This window comes from Eurosta solidaginis, chromosome 4, assembly GCF_040869045.1.
Source record: "Eurosta solidaginis isolate ZX-2024a chromosome 4, ASM4086904v1, whole genome shotgun sequence".
Taxonomy (NCBI): Eukaryota; Metazoa; Arthropoda; class Insecta; order Diptera; family Tephritidae; genus Eurosta; species Eurosta solidaginis.
The window spans coordinates 194561887-194582759 of record NC_090322.1 but is presented as its reverse complement, the minus strand read 5'-3'; the positions used below and the strand labels follow the sequence as shown (position 1 = coordinate 194582759).

Genomic DNA, 20873 nt, shown 5'->3' with positions numbered 1-20873 from the left:
GACGAAGAAGAATGGGAAAAACTTGAGAGAAGAGTAAAGGGGGAAGGATAAGGAGACTGAGAAAGAGATATAGTGAGACGAAAATAGAGATAGATGAAGCGAAAAAGACGGAGGGAGGAGTGAATAAAATGATTAAGAAGAAGTGAAGAGGGGAGGGCAGAGTTAGAGAGAAAAAGCTTATTAAAATGTATGCAGGTAGACCAAATTTAGGGCAGAACAAAGTCTGACGGGTCTGCTAGTTTTCACTATAAATACAAAAAAAAATATAGCTTCATTTTAGCTTGTAACGGGAGAGTGAGTCAAGTCACATCCTCATTTTGTGAATGAATATTATTTAAAATTGTTACCCATCGAATGGCTAATTTTTAAGTATCCAACTCATAAGAAAGCGAGACCGGTTTAACCAAACCAGCCAAATGATTTAGCCGATCTAATTAAACTTTTTTGTTTTTTAGCTGGAGATGTTATAAAATATATTTTGAAATGAGGGGCTCTTAATAAGAAGCTAACTTATTTACCAGCAAGTAGATTTAGAAGCTCACGAATCTTGAAATCCATTTAAAAACCAGTAAGCACTTGAAAGCGTTTAAAAGTATCAGGGGATCGCTTTGAGTTGAAATGGGCCTTGAACAATCATGAGAATAAAAAAAGTTATGAGTACCAAGTACTCGTGAAGTTCGATGTATAAACATTCAGGTGTACGTCTAGAAAAATAATGTTTCTAAATTAACTGGAGCACGCCCAGAAATTGAAGTTAAACAGAGGCAACTTTACCAGAAACATACATTTTCGGGTTTTTCTTCACTCTCTTGTCGTTAACAACCGATACCTACAATTTATTCGTCTATTATCGGGTTATTGTCGCTAACAAATTATCATCGTCGAGTTATACGTTTATTATCAGCTTTTAATCGCCAAGTCATGTGCTTCTTATTGGTTTCTTATCGGTTTGTTACCGACGCACGGTGGGGTATTTGTTCAATTTAGCTGGCCAAAAGTCGATTTTTCAAAATATTTCAATATTATTTAAATACACTCCCTGGTGTTCCTAGATGTCCACTGAATAGTATACATACCCCAAAATCCATCTGCAACGTCAACCGAGCTAACTGCGTACATCTAAAGTTGTATAAAAATTGTGTGCAGTTCGATGTATTTTTGTATTAAAAAGCAACATACCCTTCTAACGTAAGTACTTGTTCACTTGTTTAGCCTTAATCAAATCTAGTTACATTTTCTTTTAGGACAAGTAAATGTGTTTTTAATTCATGTCTTAGGTTTTTTATACCGCATGTTTTAACTGAGTTATTCTACTTGTAATGCTACTACCTTTCAATATTAAATTTTTCAAAAACCTTGCAAACAAAAAGATATATCTTTTTTTCATGGCATATCATGCCAGTAATTTTTTTGCAATACATAAGCTTGTGTTTGTTTCAAAGTTTAATAACAAAAACGGCTGCGCATACCCGCGATTTTTTGAGTGGTGATCAATTTTACCGTTTAGACGGTTAAGCGCCAATTAAGTAAGTAAGTAAGATAGCCTTATTGGCAAAAGGTGGCAACCTAGTGTTGCCACTAGACGAAAAGTCTTAAAATGTAATACTATATCGATGTACCAAATTTGATTCAAATGGTAGTGGATATACAAAGAAATATAAAAAATAAGGTGAAGTGGCAACCCTAAGTGGCAACCCTTCTTAAAAATGTCAATAGAAATGTGGATTAAAATAATTTTCGTTTGATACCCATATTGACAGATCTCATGTAATTCAAAAAAATGACCCCTAGTCCATCCGAAATGGGGGCCCGATCCATAGTAATTTTGCGGGGAACACCGTGAATTTACTGTCAAATATTTCCTTTCATAACAATGAAGTGAGACACTTTTTGAACAGAAATAAATGCTGTTTTAATTTTGGCCAGCTAAATACATACCCCACCGTGCGACGGGTTACAAAAGTGTCATGGATTTTATATTTAAGTTTTATCGATAACACGCCGAAAACAAATTGGTACCACTCCTATAAAAAATCGAAAACTTTGCTATATATAATCCATGAATTTTAAAATATTGTTTCGATAAGAACTCATTAACACGTCGAATTGAAATTGGTAACACACCAATACAAAATTTATAGCTTTTCGATAATAAATCGATAAATTTTTTAAGTAAATCGATACTTTTTCTATTACTTTTTGATGCATTTTCGATAAATAATCGTTAACTTTTTGATGAGAAAAAATTTATTTACTCATCAATGACACTTGGTATCGATAACAAATCTATAAGTTTTCTATACGTTGTTGGTAACACATCTCTAATACATCAGTGAAGTACCAACGCTTCGCTAACATTGTGTATTCCCCCATTTCGCAAGCAAAGATGCTTACATATCAAAAAAGTAAAACTTTTGTTCTGGTCACTCTAATAAAAATACACACATACACTCAATATTCACTGCATTGTGTTTTACGATGTGAAAAAAGATAGTTTGTATTTATTTTTGAATTTAGTATAACGACAGAGCGCGTTGAGTGCAGAAGGCAGACGGAAGTATTATGGCCGTCTTATTATTATAAGCCGGTATATTAAAAAAATTATTTTATCTCGAAAACTATTTTTTTATAATTTAAATGCAAATTGTGTGTAAACAAAATTTTACCAATTTAAGAAGTTTCAAGTTATATTAACCAACAAAAGTTATATTAACAAATACAAAAGAATTGTGCAAATTTTTCTTCACTAATAATGTCAGCAAATCGTTTGGTTGTTTTGGACTGTGATGGCGGCAGTGATGATGCCTGGGCTTTGTTGGTGCTGCTCAAGGCAGACGCTGAACAACTTGTCACATTGCTAGGGGTGACAATCTGCGGTTGTGGTAATACGGATTTGCAAAATGCTGGACGAAATATGTATCGTATTTTAAAGGCTTGTAGGCGAACAGAGGTTAATAGCTAAGTTAATTTGATATGTTTTCAGAAGTAACTTATACAAAATGTTTGCATACAAACATTCAAACATATATATTAGAGAGTCCGCAGTTTCTCCAATCCCGTAGTGAACAAAAAGTAAAAATTTTCGCGTTAAATTACATGGAACAAATATTTTCATTGTATGTGCATAACTTTGTGAGGTGGGATTCGCCGAAGGGTGGGGTAGCACGCCATCAATTAATAGTTTTTTCTTTTATGGCGAAAGTGTTACGCTTTTTGTACGCTGCGCAAGGGTTGTTGTCTAAGCTTTGGTGATTCGACGGGAGAATATGTTTTTTTTTTATATAATTATATTATTTGTTACGAGCCGTACCCGTGCGCATCTTGCGCAACCAATCTAAAGGTCTCTTATCAAATATCAGCAGAAATCAACTGTTCTATCAATCAATTAAAACTTACAGCTTGCGCTGTCATTTGGCGTATGAGAGCAACTGCCTGTAATGCAGTGCAAATATTCACAATAGTGCCATAGTACAAATAGATTTCTTTGTGTGCTCACAATCGTTTATTTTTAACAAATTAAAATATAACTAAACAAAAGCACTACGACCAAAATTGACCAGAGCTCGCTAATAGCCCGAATCTTCATCTTTACAACGAAAACTTTATTTATAGATTTGGATTCGAAATAAGAGCGAAAAAGGGACCCGTACATAAAAACAGCAATTAGAAATAATATATATGATTTTTGTGGACTGTATGTTATGTTATATTTCACTAACCAGTTGAGAATTACAAGGGCACTCAATGGCTAATGAAACAAACGAAAGAAAAATGTTCATAGTTTAAGTCACTTAAACAGTGGCAAATATAATTTGTTCTATTCTAAAAAACAGGCAACGACTTTACCGGGTATTTCGTTCTATTGTGAAAATTGTAACCTGTTTTCAACGCAAAAGCGTTACACTTTTACCCTGCATAAAATGACGGTGTGGCAATGTAACTGTTATATATGAATCAGAAAAGATTATATATTCTTTTTGTTTATCACTTAGTTAATCATTCACTATGGTATAAGTCCCATCTTTTGTACACATTATTAAAATACTATTGAATATCTAACATACTTTAATATTTGTTACTTGATAAAAATGTTATGTTATCTGAGAATGTATTTTGAAGAACAATATTGAAGTATTACAAATGTTATAAATATGCGCAACGCCAAGAAAAATTTGTTCATTTCACCTTTCAAACTGAAAAACTTCAAGAATAAAAAATTTGTTCTTAAAATAACAAAATTATTTTCAAATCCTTTTTTGAACAATAATTTTGAAATTGGCGCAGTCGGTAGGATACTCTTTGTAAAATAAGCAAAGAATCCTTACAAGAAAAACCGATTTTTAGTACAAAAATTAAAATTTTTTAAAATCGGAGAAAGTATAAATTGAGCTGTCATATATCGTGTTTGCAATACCAATAACTGAATGCAACAATCAAAGGACAATACCAACGAATTGAATGCAACATTAGTAACTGAAAGCAACAATCGAAGGCAGTATCAACAATTGAATGCAACAATCAAACGGCAGTATCAATAATTGAATGCAGCAATAAAGCGGCAGTATCACAATCAATACTTATTACATGCAAATATCATTCACTCATTAAGGTTTGAAGCACGCAGCAATCAGAAAGCCTGAATATCTTTCCATATTGTGAACATCCATAGAGGAGCACTTCCAACAAAATGAGTTTTCAACCAGCAGATAATATTCCAGGAGCAGCAGCAAATGAAGGAGCTAATACACATGATGGTAACAGTAGTTTGAGAAATTTAGATTTAAATCCGTTTAAATATATAGAAAGGTTACAAAATTTTGATGGAAAGAAAGAGGATTTACCAATTTTCTTATCAAATATCGATGATATTATTCCGACGCTTAGTCTATACAATGAGCAGTCACAACGAATGTGCATTAATGTGATTAAGAGCAAGCTAGTAGGTCGTGCTAGGCAAGTAATTGAAATACATAGCCATTTGTGTACGTGGTCAAGCATAAGAGAAATGCTTATACAAAATTTTAGTAGTTTCAAAACAAGTTCACAACTGTATGATGATTTGCGATCTGTACAGTATAGAGGCGACGTCTTTAATTTTTTTTTCAAATATTCAGAAGGCATTAACGATTTTAAATCGAAAATGTTTACAAGAAAATAATAATGCCGATATTCCTAGAAACATTGAGGCAGCTTTAAAAATATTCAAGGAAAAATTACCTGTTCATATGAGAACAATATTATATGCATTAAAACCTTCGACCATAGAAGAAGCTTTACATTAATTAACAGCAGCTGGATTTATGAATGAATCGCAGATACCTGATAAGCCGCACTACCAAGGTGGTAAAAACGATAGAAGTTTTAGAAATGATGTCAGACAAAATAGTACACAGATCACAAAACAAACACAACATTTTAGGAATACTCCTCAACATACGACATGGCAACCTAGAACATATAGTCATAATCATCAATACAGTAGTTTTAGAAACAACAATTTTAGGCATAACACATCACATAATCAAATGTACAATCAACCTAGAAATACTAATGAACCCATGGATGTGGATATTTCTGGCCAGACAAGAAAACCACAAACTAACTTTAGCGAAACTAGTAAGGATTTTCAATTAACAGCCTCGGAAATGAATCAAGTTTACCCTATATTCGACTAATTAAAAATAATTTCAAAACAAAACTTTTAATTGATACAGGTAGTACAGACAGTTTACTAAATAGGCGAAATTGTCCACCTTGTACAATAAAGGATCGTATGGTACCATTAAATATAAAAACTGCTTCAGGAAATATTAGAATTTTTCAAGATGCAATAATACCACAAGGGCATATAACTTTGCCCATAAAAAATGATTGCATCTTTCATATTTATGATTTTCATTCCAAATTTGACGGACTGATAGGAAATGATATATTAAAAGAAAATAATGGTATAGTAAATTACAAGCATAAAACTTTGATTTTGAACGACCAAATCTTACCAATATTTTTTGATATCGAAGATGAAAGGGATTATGATTCTAATATAAATCATATGGAACAAATTGATCCATATCCAGAAATAATGGATATAAAAAAGGATATTAGAATCGAACATTTGAATAAAGAGGAGAAAGAAAAATTAATTGATCTTTTAAATAATCATAAGAAAACATTTTATAAGAAAGGAGATGACTTGACTTTCACTCATGAATTAAAACATGCAATACCAACTAAAGGTAGTTCCCCGATTTATTCACGAATCTATCGATATCCCGAAATACATAAAAAAGAAGTTAATAAACAAATTAGGGAAATGTTAGAACAGGGCATAATTAGTCATAGTACTTCCCCATATAATGCACCTATTTGGGTGGTGCCTAAGAAGGAGGATAACGCTGGAAATAAAGAATGGCGTATAGTAATTGATTATAGAAAGCTTAACGAAGCAACAAAAGAAGACAAATATCCGATACCTAATATTGAAGGAATTTTGGATAAACTAGGAAGAGCGAACTATTTCACAACACTAGACTTAACGAAAGGATTTTACCAAATAGAGGTAAAGCCAGAAGATCGTGAAAAAACAGCATTTAGTACTCTAGACGGACACTATGAATTCAATCGTATGCCGTTTGGACTTAAAAATGCACCAGCTACATTTCAAAGGTTGATGAATAATGTTTTACAAGAATTTATCGGAAAAATTTGCTATGTGTATTTGGATGATATAATTATATTTTCTACAACCTTGGAAGAACATATAAAAAGTCTAGCAGAAATACTAAAGACCCTTCAAAACGCAAATTTGAAGGTATCCTTAAATAAAAGCGAGTTTTTAAAACACGAGACAAAATTCTTAGGTCATGTAATAACTCAGGATGGTATAAAACCAAATAGCGATAAAATTGAATGTATAAAAAGGTTTCCTATTCCCAAAAACATTAAGGAAATACAATCTTTCTTGGGCTCACAGGCTATTATAGAAAATTTATACAAGATTATGCTAAAATAGCAAAGCCACTTACTTTGCGATTAAAAAAGGAACAAAAATTAATATTAACGATAAAGATTTTAAGGAAGCATTTGAAAAATTAAAATGTCTCTTATCCAGCGATTTAGTGATACAATATCCCAATTTTCAAAAGGAGTTTACACTTACTACAGATGCAAGTGAATTTGCGATAGGAGCTGTGTTATCTCAAACACATGGACCAATAGCTTTTATATCTAGGACTTTGAATCAACATGAAATTAATTACTCTACTATTGAAAAAGAATTATTGGCAATTGTTTGGGCGACTAAGCAGTTTAGACATTATCTTTGGGGAAGAAATTTTCAGTTAAAAACTGATCATAGGCCATTGATTTGGTTAACTATTTTGAAAGAGCCAAATTCTAAAATTCAGAGATGGAAAATCTTACTTAGTGAATATGATTTTGATATTACATACTTAGAAGGTAAAGAGAATAAGGTAGCAGATGCATTGTCTAGAGTAAAAATTAGTTTAAATGAAGTAAATGTATTCGAATGTGAACAATGTAGTAAATCTTTTATAGATAGGCATAGTTTAAATAACCACATAATCTTGCACAAAAAAAAAGTATACCAATGCCAGTATTGCAGAGCCAAGCTTAAAAATGATGAAAGTAAAGTGCGACATGAAGAAGAATGTGAAAATCGTAACAATATATGCTCTTTATGTAATAAACGTTATAAGCGCACAGATACACTTAGGCAACATATGATACGAGTACATTATCAGAGCAATAGACAAGAAACCAAAGAATTAGAAACTGTTCATAGCGCACAGGATGATTCTATAAAAGGGATTAGAATAAGTGAAAAGCCGCTCAATATGTTTAAAAAACGAATTTTAGTATTAACCACAGAAGATTTATCGCTCCGCGATACAGTTATATTTAAACAACCTACATACTCTAGAAACCAGTTGAAGGAAATATTGAAAAATTGTGGAACAAACAACACAGGCATGTACTTTGATAACGATGATGTATTCAGAGATTTTCAAAATTTATATAATGATCTAAAATCCTGCCCAAATAAAATATATAGGTGTTCAAAGGTATTACCACAATATTCAGAAGAAAAAACATTTGAAATAATTCTTCAAAAACACAGGGAAACATATAATCATCCAGGCATAGATAAAACATATGAAGAATTAAGAAGGGAAATTTATTTTCCAAATCTAAAAGAAAAAATCACTAAAATTGTTAACAATTGCAAAATATGTTCAAAGAAAATTGAAAGAAATCCAATTAAGTTACCATATGAGAAAACACCCACTCCTACACAACCATTTCAACACTATCGCATGGACATTTGGTACCTTAATAATAACGAAAAATATATTACTATAATAGATAAATTTTCTAAATTTGCGGCTATAGAGCCTTACGATGAAAACAGTTTCATAAATTTAATCAATGTCATGACTAAAATTTTTTCTTATATGAATAAACCCAACTTGATTACTCTCGATAATGAAACAACATTTAAAACACTACCATTTTTAGAATTTCTTGAGAATCTTAATATTCAATATCACTTTACAACTCCTAATCGACATACCGGTAATTCCGACATAGAGCGATTTCATAGTACCTTAAATGAAAATATTCGAATTTTGAAACATAGAGAATCAATCAATGACATCATTTTAAAAACAAACAATGTTTACAAAGCACTAGCAGATTATAATAACTTAATCCATTTATCTACCAAAGAAAAACCAATTAATATTCATCACGGACTTTTGAATAATGAAGTTATTTATCAAAGATTAGAAAATAAAAAGGATCAAGTAATTAACAAAATTAATGAGAAGCAAAATAGGATAGACAAACCTATTGATGAAACAATAGTAATCGATTATAAAGCGCGCACTGCAAATAAAACTGCACCTAGATATTTGGAAGCAAAGGTAATAGAAAAACAGGATAGAGAATATAAAGTTAAAACTTCTAGGCATGCTAAACCTACTAAATTTTACAAAGATCAGTTCAGAAAACTGAAGAGGTATCAAAATACTTCTACAAAATCTATAGGTGATGTTAGAAATAATGATGACAATGAATCTAATATTGTAAATCGAGGCTCGATAGCATAACAAAATTTTTAACAATTTAAACACAATTAATAAATTATAAGTGAGGTTAAAATATTTTTAGGAAAAATATTGGACAAACTATTTCGACAAAGAACTAGTGCAAGGGGAGTGTAAAACTAAAAAATAATACTAATGAAATTGAAACAAAAGATTTTACCTAACAACAAATCAACATAAACATATAAATACTATGCAGAATCAAATTTTAATTCCTTTATACGTACAAATATTTAGCTTTATAAAATAAATAAGATTTTAATATGAAGTTAATCTACATATAAATATGCAAACATGTATATAAATGAATTGAACTATTATATTATATGTTGATAATATTACAAAAACTACTGATACTAATTATTTAAGAAACTATGTAATTTAATAGAATTCATTAATTTCAATTTCAGTTTTAAATATAATTATTTTTATTGTAAAGATCGTGTGAAAAAGTTGTGACTTATAAATATTTCCATAGTTGGAACGCATCTTCGGAGGGAGGTGTTATATATGAATCAGAAAAGATTATAGATTCTTTTTGTTTATCACTTAGTTAATCATTCACTATGGTATAAGTCCCATCTTTTGTACACATTATTAAAATACTATTGAATATCTAACATACTTTAATATTTGTTACTTGATAAAAATGTTATGTTATCTGAGAATGTATTTTGAAGAAAAATATTGAAGTATTACAAATGTTATAAATATGCGCAACGCCAAGAAAAATTTGTTCATTTCACCTTTCAAACTGAAAAACTTCAAGAATAAAAAATTTGTTCTTAAAATAACAAAATTATATTCAAATCCTTTTTTGAACAATAATTTTGAAATTTAACCCTGCCAAACCAGCTGATGGTGACAATTTATTTTCGTAACAGCTGATTGATGGAAGGGTTGGTAAGCGTTGGTTCTGGCTGCCGTCGGAATTGGAGGGCAGATGGCGGAAAACGTGTACGCGGTGCATCGGTTGACGGACGTCTTACGTTTGCAGGTGTATTCAATGAACGGTGACAGGGTTTGCTTCGGACTTGTGTCCTATAGGCTTGTAGAGTACGTTCCGTTGATTGGACGGGCGATTGATATCTTAAGGTGTGATGGCCACACACGATAAAGCGGTGTAGGGACTTCCAAGCAGGCGGTGAAAGATAAAATGGATACCTGGCGAGTCGTAGATTACGCATCGGTGGTTTGTTGGATGTCGGTGGATAAGATTTGTAAAACGGCAATGCGGAATCGGTATACATATATACCACCGGTTGCTTGTGAATCGCAACCCGGCGAGTCGTGGATGGCAAATTGTGAACTGGGGGAGGTCGGTGGACAGGATTGGTGAGGCGCAAATGACGAATCGGTTGATCGATTTCTAAACAACCTGTGGCTGGGAAATTCAATGTGAGGATAGTCAAAGCTGTTTAATCGGTGCATGCCGGTGGATTGATTTCCGAGTAACTGATGGTTGGTTAAATGTATATTCGGAGCTCCAGGCGACGAACTGGTTCATCCGTTTCCAAGCAACCTATAGCTGGTGAAATCGATGATACCCGGGACATTTATTCAGGGGCCTGTACCCGTAGGTACAAATGGCTCTAACTAGTTTCTACTTAAGTATAAGTCGTTATTAACAGTTTGAGAAATGTTCGTACTTGCGGTTAGGCGACTGTTGCGCGAATGAAGTGCTTACAAGTGAGTAATCTTCGACCCTTGAGCCCTTTTCACACGCAACTCCTCAATTGTAAAATTCTTATATAAATTTCCGTAAAACAAATTTTCTTTATCCCCCTATTTTTTGTCGTCACGTTTACGTCCTCTTCTTGTCCTTTGATTAAATACTCTACGCCGCTTTATATTCGCTTCTAACGTGTCATCGCAAATAAATTCTGCCTATGAACCAGAATATTTTCCCAAGAACTTAGTACAACATATGCCCCACTTGACTATTTATTTGGAGGATACCTTTCGCCTTCCGTTGGCCGGGATACCCGAATTAACTGTCAATTCTGTGTCGGTATACTCTGGCTCTGAACCGTTCAAAAGGATAGTACATCTACTGAGTTCGCCACACTTGAGACTCCACCACCCAATTCGTTTGCGCGTGAATTGCCATAGCTCAGGAGGATTGGAAAAACTTTCTCAAGTCATATCAAGGATTCGATATTGTTGCACGCTACCAACTAAACCTTAGGATAAGCCCTCGCTAAGTAGAAGGACGAAATCGGTTAACTCGATTCCTATTGCGACATCACGATGATGAAGCTAAGAGTCCAATTTTCTACAGATCTCAACCAGTCAATAGAAATCTTTCCAAACGGATTGCTGTGGTCAACTGAAAGGGTACAACCCACGAAATCCTTCGCTTTGTTTTTCCCCCCTCTTCAATTTCTATATTTTTTAAGTGGGTGCATCTTGGTCGTACGACCACTTGTCCAATAGGGCGGGCTCAGCTGAATTTTATGAAATAGAGGAAAGAAAACCCGCTCGACACAGCAAAGCATTTGCTGTGGTAAGGCACCGTTACTTTCCGAGTCGCCCAGGTCCGCACACACCCTCGGACCAACGAAAAAGTCGCTGTTCCTAGCCATTGTCGCAAATGCTTTACTTCATTTTAAACTGGACCCACCTCAATCAGAGAAAATTTTCTGATTAGAGCTCTATTTTTCTTGGTAAATGATATGGTGTGAAATTGCTTAAAACCTGTGTTACATAAACATTCAGTGTCACTTTAAAAACATGGTTTTGACCGCGAAAATATAGGATTGGCGCAGTTTTCGAGATCTTTCCCTAAACCAGAATTATTTTCGAAAAAATTTGGAAATGGCTCAATGAATATCCTTAGTTTAGCAAAGCATTTCTTTGCCGAAGAATTTAAGTAATATGTCGTAATTTTTAGGGTCCGAGCCCTCATTGTGTGGCATGCATTTGTGTGAAGTTTGCATATTTGCTTACCTTGATTTTGATCCAAAACATTTTGTGTTAAAAACGGCATTGGTATTGTTTGGGAGGGAGTAAACCAACTTGGATTTTAGCGGTCACCCTAATAAACTAAATTTGCATACACACTCGAACATTTTGATTTGTTCTCATTCCAGATACCTATTTATTTTGGCGCTGCCGAATCGCTTATACCACCCGTTGAGCCATTCGATGATAGTAAAAAATTTCATGGCAGCGATGGTTTTGGTGATATATTGCCCCTAGATGTAGGCTATGATATTAAAGATGTGGTACAAACAGAGCATGCTGTGGTGGCGATAAACAGATTGTGTATTCAGGTAAATTATATTTAGGTGCATATGGTGTGTATGTAGTATTTGTGGAATTTTGATATCGTTTACTTAGATAAAAGTTTAAAAAGTTACACCAAACAACAAAATTATAACTCTTTCTTATAACAGAGCAACCAAGGTACTTTTCAAACAACGGATTTTGGTACAACAACGGAAGATGGTAAAATCCAAAGCCGTAAAAAATCCTCATATCTCTTGCCGGCAGCACTTGGGGTGAAGACAAAGAAACGCTCATTACCACTTACAAAGCAATTGGCCAACCGATTGCATCCTACGCGTCCCTGATATGGTCGCCAAGCCTAAAGGTTATCCACTGGGAGAAAATACAGGCCGCCTGCCAAAATACTGCCCTCAGAACCGCTACGGGCTGTCTTCTTATGTCCCAGAACACCACCTATACAATGAGGCGAGAGCACTCCCCATTACGGAGAGAAATGAATTGCTGAACAAACAGTTTCTGTTGAATACCCTACAGACATCTGATTGATGAGGCTACACCTCCAAGGGGCTTAAAGTGTTAGTCCGTAAGCATTATGAGGAAATACGGCACCTGAGAACACAGCCGTATGAAGCAAAAAAGCACAAGCAGGTCCTCAGTAATATCCACCAATAGGCGTCGGATCTCTCTTCCGGGAATTGCCCGGCGAATCCAGTTCTAAACGAAAAATACCCAGAACTTGCAGAAGAGGAATGCACTCTCCATAGGAAAATGCGTGTCACTCTAGCTCAACTTCGATCTGGATACTGTAACAGGTTAAACTTTTACCTATCCAGAATCAACCCCAACATACAAAATGTATGTCCTGCTTGCAATGTGTCCCCACAAGACACCAACTATCTCTTCAATTGCAATGTGGAACCAACGCCTCTTAACACTTCTCTTACTATGGTCAATCCCTGTTGAAACTGCAAGCCTCCTTGGACTCCCGATAGAGGACATTAATGACAATTTGTTATCGGTCGCACCTACTGGATGGGGCGAAGCACTGCTACAACAACAACAACATGGTAAAATTGTTCTTTCTTTTAGAATCTCTCTCAAAAACTTTGTGGGAATGCCAAACCAAAAGGGGCAAACAGAAATGTCGACATATTTTTCATTTCCAAATGCCAGATAGTTTGCGCATATCACAGCTAGCTTACTTGCCATAATCAATAGAGATGTTTCGCAGCTGGCCCATGATTCAGTTGGGGGGCGTTACTTTGTGGAGACAGAGTTTTCCGACACTTTTTATCCCACCTTGATGTAAAGTGGGACATCCCGAACTTTTTTGATGTCATACAGAGATCAATACGCGTATGTCTTGTTTGTCATAAAAGAAGTATTAACGGGCATCGAAAGATTAGTCTCTTTCCAGCCTGTGCATGTATTGTTCAAGTTTATTCCTCGCTCAGGCCAATGGGCTCAAATACAAGAAAATTTCATCAAAATTCTGTAACAGGTGTCCAAGGAAACGAGTAGTTTCATCATGGTTGGACCATATAGAAGTCGCTGTTAGAGATTTTGTTTCCACATTACTGTTGCATACATAGATTGTTTGTATGTTCCCACAGCGTGACTTTGAAGAAACGACAGAACCTGTGTGGCTTAAGTGTGCCCTCGAACTCATGTTTGCTACAGGATGCGCCGGATATCCTCATAGGGCTTATGTAGATGGCCCTTTACCTCTCTTGGAGGCGCAACTACATCAAACTGATTTTTTGCTGGGATGCCTCGGTGTCAGAAATTTTGCAATAACATATCGTGGTAGCTATGAGTGTTGAGTCTTGGAAGCTCCGCTACTTTCTTTCTCCAGTGGGTGTTGTGTAGAATGGGAGCTTATATTGGCAACGTGTGGCACAAGATCGACCTCCGATTGCTGTATATGTCATTAGCAACGACTTGAGTGTTTTGTTGCGTCTCTGTACTTTGAAAGCAATTTGAGATGCATTTATGTTGAAGCAAATCCTATGATCGAACTCCGCACCCAAAAGTTCTGGGAGGTAGACAGTGGGTAACGTTATGCCATCAAAATGGCTGCCGAATTGTTTTGATGATGTGTGTGAGGTTCACGTTGTGAATAATGTAACCATATAGTAAGTCCGTGACAGTTTCAAGTCCCGTGAGGTGACAAACCCTGAGAGGCAAGGGAGATATGTAACTGTTTATTTTCTGGTGATGACAGCCCTGGCATTCACAAAGCCATTAACCTGCGGATTAAGTGACATTCCTTATGAAAATTCAAGATATTCTACATATATTCGGGGTTTTTAGTCGTCTTTTAAGGCAGGCTTCCTTACCTCAGAAATATTCTAGGCTCGGTCGGGGCATGAAGCTCCCTTCTTTTATGTCCTTCCACAACGTGGCTAATGTCTCCATAGGCTAGATCGCTTTCATCCGTTAATATAGCTTTCCCAGCAACAATAATGACACTCCAACGATAGAGGATTCCGGGATTCTGCATTTTAAGGCTTTGCTTATGTATTTAAAAATGTTTAATACATTATATGCAAGTTTTGTAGGTATCTGTATCATAACAAGCCGATGAGTTGTCGTTAACATATTGGAAACATGCCGATAACAAACTGGTAACATACGATAAAAAACCGATAACTTTTCGATAAATCGATACATTTTGATAGCGAAATCGAAAACTTTTCCATAACATGCCGATAACAACTTGGACAACACTCCGATAACAAATCTATATATTTTCTAAAACAAATTGCTATCCTTGTATAATGTATCGATAATTTTTCCGTAAGTAATCGATCATTTTTTTGTAACAAATCGACAACTTTTAAGAAACACTCTGATAAGGAATTGGTAACAATCTGATAACATATTGATAACACATCAATAATTTTCCGATGATAACTCTAAAACTTTTTGATAGCAAACGGATAATTTCTCAATTTAATTTAATTTATGTTAATTTAATTAGAAATTATTTTATTTCATTCAAAAGAAATTATTTTAATTTGATTTAATTAAATTTAATATAGTTAAATTTTTTTAATTTAATTTAATTTTAATTAACTTAATTTAATTTAATTTTTTTTTGTTTTGTTTTATTTTATTTTATTCTTATTTTTTTATTATATTTTATATTTCATTTTATCTTATTTCATTTTATATTTAGTTTTATTTTATCTTATAATATTTTATTTTATTTTATTTTGCTATACGCTATTTAATTCAGTTAAATTTATTTTTTTACACTGTTTTATTTCACATAAATCTAACCAAATAATATACAAAGGTGTACATTGGAACAAATTTCAACTTAAGCCTGCATTCCTCTACCACGTGCTTTTTTTTTGTAAACGCTTTATTTCCAACAAAATAGCAATGCATACATCTCTTCGAGCACTTGTATGCATAAAATTGTGTATATGCTTGGAGACTTTAATTTATATGTATGTGAGGTGTTTGCCTTGAGCTTCTGTGTGATTTCACTCATATGAAATCGACCACGTACCTTGCTTCCCCCTTATGCTACAGTGTAGTGACTACACTTACGCTCTCATTCCGCCATACAGCATACCAATACCACACACTATGCCCACGTTTACACATTCTCTAGTACTCCATACGCCTGCATTACACTTTCATATATTCTCCATAAAACATACCATTAACAAAGACTACGCTTACGCTTACACTTACACCATCATAGTCTTAGTGAAAAATGTGGAAAAGTGTTGGAAGAATGAGAGATGACAACCCCAAGACTAGTATGAACTATAAGTCATTTCAGAAGGACCAATATCTCGTTGTGCAGTAAATCTAAACATTTTTCAAAGTCACCTTCTGACGAGCCTGATCTTTAAATGTACACATGAACAAATTCATGGACTTTTAAAATATTTCAAATAGCAAAATAGAAAGTGCACATAATTTTTCTATCTTATGTATTTCTCTTCCTTTTACTTATTTTTTCAGAATTCAAAAAAAGTGACAATTATAAGTGTTGGTCCTTTAACGAATATTGCACTTTGCTACTCAATGTTTGGTGAGAAATTTGCAAATGCGGTCGAAAATATTTATATAATGGGCGGAAATCATCAAGGTGAGATTATAACAAATATGATCTATATATATACTAGGGCGGGTCGATTTAAAAATCGCTCATTGCTCTGTGAAAATCGTATTCTAGGGTTCAAAATAAGAAACTTTGCCGAAGGAACCATACCTCTAAAACGAATTCTAATGCCCCCCCCCCCCCGCCCCTTTGGGTCGAACTTTTGGGTAGGGGCAATTTCAATTATACCTGGGGTGTCTTGTGGTGGCTTAAAAAAAACAACACAAGCAATTTTACGATCTGCAATTGTGTCACAGTGATACCTTCATTTTTTAAAACGGTTGAATAAACAACCCACACAACTATGTTTACGACATGCAAATGCATCACAGTGATGCCTTGGTTTTAAAAGGGGGTTGTAAAAACGCTAATTTCCAATAATTTTTTTTAATTTCTTTTCTATTACTAAGTTAAATTAATTTTTTCATTTACATATGTTCTGACTAAATAAATTTCTAAAGAGAAAAATAAACTCCAAAAAGAAAAAAAACATAGGCATTTCAAAGTGGGATTTTTCAAAATTTGCAAGTTCGACCCAAAGGGGGGGGGGGGGGGACACCAGAATTCGTTTTAGAGGTATGGTTCCTTCGGCAAAGTTCCTTATTTTGATCCCTAGAATATGATTTTTACAGAGCAATGGGCGATTTTTTTGCCTCCCCACAAATCGACCCGGCCTAATATATACATATTAGGGTGTTTATTTTTCGATTTTTATAATCCCCCATCGATTTAAACTGGAAACTATTTTGAAAAATGCCCTGAAAATATTTTCTTACAAATAAGTGCCATTTTATAGTATAATCTTGGTCAGTCATGAGATCTCTTCAGAGTTGTATAACCAAAGCGGCATAGTTATAAATCAAACTGGTAGGATAGTATTGGTCACGAAAGCCCATTTTTCGTGAAGCTCCCATTTTTATACCTTTAATGAAAATGAAATGGTATATAAACTTTGTCGCGAATCCCAAAATTGTAATTCCTTAAAGGAAAATAGATAGACCCACCAATAAGTATACCGAAATGATCAGGAAGAAGAGCTGAGTTGATTTAGCCATGTTCGTCTGTCTGTTTGTATACAAACTAGTCCCTCAATTTTTGAGATATCTCGATAAAATTTGGTGAGTGGGTATATTTAGGTGTCCGATTAGATATTCCTCGGAACCGGCCGGATTGGACCATTATCCCCCATATCCCCCATACAACCGATTTTTCAGAAAATTGGATTTTTGTCATATCTACCTCAATTTATCATATTGAAGCTTCAAACTTATATGCTTTCGTATATTGCACATGATAGTGTCTGAAAAATGGATGAGATCGGTCGTATATATAGTATATATCCCCCATAATCGATTGCTCAGATAAGAAACTTTTCGTAATTTCTGCCCCATTTTAACAGCTAGAACCGAATGCTTACGTATATAGCATATATTGTTGTCTGAAAAAATCATAGATTTCGGTCGTATATATGGTATGGATCCCATAACACCGAAATTCCGCTTATTTGAAACCTCCTGCTAACGTTCGAACCTCTAAACTGTTGAATAAAGCACTCCAATATTCAGTATTGCAAACTGGTCTTTATTTAGATTACTTTGGGAGTACACAATTATACTTCACAACCAATGGCGTGTTTAAATCAAACTGATTAGTTATTACTCAGCTTGCGCTGCTTTTATACTCTCTCTTGCCTCGCCCGCATATTTCTCCAAAAGTATAGATGTCTCAACTTCTAGAACTCTTGTATCTCCTGCTTGGTAATTTAGTTATATGCGTGTGCATGTGTGAGTAAGAACTTCGGCTGATGATTACACGTGTGTGTGTGAGATATCTCTTCACTTCGAGCTGCTGGTTATGTGTGTGCATGTACTTCTCGTCGCCTTCCATATGTGTGTATAAGTGATGATTGATGGGTTCATGTACACAAGTGTAGCTTGCTTTAATAGTTTTGTTGTTGTGCCTTTATTTACTAACAGCTTAGTGATGCTAAAATTCGCCACAATACGAATTGTTTTGTAATACAAAAAATAATTGGCGTGATTTATCCTAAAGAGATTTTAGGCCAAGCTTCTCTTCCAGTTTGCGTTGCAGTCCTTTTAAACGTTACCTACAAATTAGCAGAACGGAACCTATTATGCCGACTCCGAACGGTAGATGAATTTTCACTGTGAAGCTTTTCATGCCAGAAATGAAAGCGCAGTGTTTAACAAATCTCTGCCGAGGGGCGATCCACATTAGAAAAACTTATTCTCTAAATTATTGATATTGCTTTGCCTGTGACTTAAAGCCCGGACCTTCGGTGAGGTAGACGGAGAACGCTACCACGACACCATGGCAGCCGCGGTATTATACTATCAAAAAATGTCAAGAACTTATTTTTTATCAACAGGTGTGGGCAACTGGACGCGATGCGCAGAATTTAATTTTTATGCAGATCCAGAGGCAGCTTTTGCTGTACTAGCCAGATCCAAATGTCCCATTACAATATTACCATGGGAACCCTGTTTGGAAGATCGTTTCTTTATATGCATTGTATGTAAACAAAAAAAAAAAAAACGAAATTCGAATTACTTTTAAATTGCTTATTAGATAAATAAAAAAAAAAATAACAATGCATTCCAGAATTGGCGCCTAGAAGAACTGGGTAAAGCAGCAATGAGCACTTGTGCCGCCATCGATGTAATGAATATAGTGGAAAGAGCTCAATGGATGCCATCAAATCTTAAAAATTGGAATCCCTGTGATGCTTTCATAGTGGCAGCATTTCTATTTGAAAGTACACTGGTAAAAAAGAAAAGCAGTTGGCATGCAACAGTGGATTTGACAGGTCATACACGTGGTCAAATGATTTTGGATCATTTACAAGATGTGAATAAATTTCCGAAGAATGTCGAAATCATTGAATTATTAGACGCGGACGTATTCAAGAAAATCGCACAATGGTCGGTGGGACTGTATGATGAGTTTATCGTTGATCATTGCAATGGAAATTAAATATTTTAAATTGAATTTAGAATAAATTTTTTTTTATAATATGGTTATTACAGTATTTTTTAAGCTAAATGAGATTATGGTGTATTAATAAATTTAGTGTAAAGCAAACCAAAGTTGTACAGTTTTATTCCATAATTCGTTAAAGCTAAAGTAGGTTTAAGAAGCTCTTATAATTGCAAATTTGTCTGGAAATGTCATTTTAAAGGGCTTTATATACTTTTTATGAATATGGGGGTTAATATATACGTTTGTGGTCACAAGCGATAATAATAGACGAAATCTTCCATACTTTTGCTTCGAATTTCATTACAAAGACTTATGACAACTTATGATAAAAACAGGGGTTTAATAGCTCATAAATAGCTCATGAGGACCGAAAAAGTTACAAAAAGCTATGGGGTTTTATTATCAACAAGTAAGGAAGTCTAAGTTAGGGTGTAACCAAACATTACATACTCGGCTGAGATCTTAGCTGCGTTGGTTTAGTAGATGGTTTATAAATGGTTTTTAATTCCATATAACATACGTTTGGGAAATATCGACCAAATTGTAGGCCAAGGGTGACGTTTTTCAGAACGATTTTCCTTCATCCTTTGTCAAATAAAGGAAAATCAGCATGTAGGAAAATGAACCTAGGGTAACCCTTGAATGTGTTTGTATTAAAGAGTATTTTAAAAGGGAGTGTGCCTTAGTTCTATAGGTGGACGCCTTTTCGGGATATCGCCATAAAGGTGGACCAGGGGTGACTCTAGAATGTGTTTGTACGATATGGGTATCAAATGAAAGGTGTTAATGAGTATTTTAAAAGGGAGTGTGCCTTAGTTCTGTAGGTGGACGCCTTTTCGAGATATCGCCATAAAGGTGGACCAGGGGTGACTCTAGAATGTGTTTGTACGATATGGGTATCAATTGAAAGGTGTTAATGAGTATTTTAAAAGAGAGTGGGCCTTAGTTTTATAGGTGAGCGCCTTTTCGAGATATCGCCATAAAGGTGGACCAGGGGTGACTCTATAATGTGTTTGTACGATATTGGTATCAAATTAAAGGTAATAATGAGGGTTTTAAAAGGGAGTGACCCCTAGTTGTATATGTGAAGGCGTTTTCGAGATATCGACCAAAATGTGGACCAGGGGGACCCAGAATATCATCAGTCGGGTACCGCTAATTTTTTTATATATGTAATACCACGAACAGTATTCCTGCCATGATTCCAAGGGCTTTTGATTTCGCCATGCAGAACTTTTTCTCATTTTCTTCCACTTAATATGGTATGTGTCACACCCATTTTACAAGGTATATTCTAAAGTTATATTTTGCGTCAAATAACCAATCCAATCACCATGTTTCATCCCTTTTTTCGTATTTGGTATAGAATTATGGCATTTTTTTCATTTTTC

The 20873-nt window shown here is 34.5% G+C and overlaps 1 protein-coding gene across 1 annotated transcript; it reads left to right on the top strand.

Moving 5' to 3' along the window:
• The first annotated feature begins 2534 nt into the window (after positions 1-2534).
• LOC137250855 (nucleoside hydrolase) lies at positions 2535-19603 on the top strand. Its single transcript, XM_067784477.1, has 5 exons — positions 2535-2950; positions 12221-12403; positions 16344-16470; positions 18872-19014; positions 19105-19603. Exons 1-5 carry the CDS (start codon positions 2753-2755, stop codon positions 19474-19476), a joined length of 1023 nt encoding a protein of 340 aa, XP_067640578.1. The 5' UTR covers positions 2535-2752; the 3' UTR covers positions 19477-19603.
• Positions 19604-20873: the final 1270 nt, after the last annotated feature.

Excerpts from the sequence above, each read along its gene's own strand:
- LOC137250855 (XM_067784477.1), top strand. The coding sequence starts at position 2,753 with ATGTCAGCAAATCGTTTGGTTGTTTTGGACTGTGATGGCGGCAGTGAT. Across the intron at positions 16,471-18,871 it reads AATGGGCGGAAATCATCAAG|GTGTGGGCAACTGGACGCGA; the intron begins GTGAGATTATAA and ends TTTTATCAACAG. Across the intron at positions 19,015-19,104 it reads ATCGTTTCTTTATATGCATT|AATTGGCGCCTAGAAGAACT; the intron begins GTATGTAAACAA and ends AATGCATTCCAG.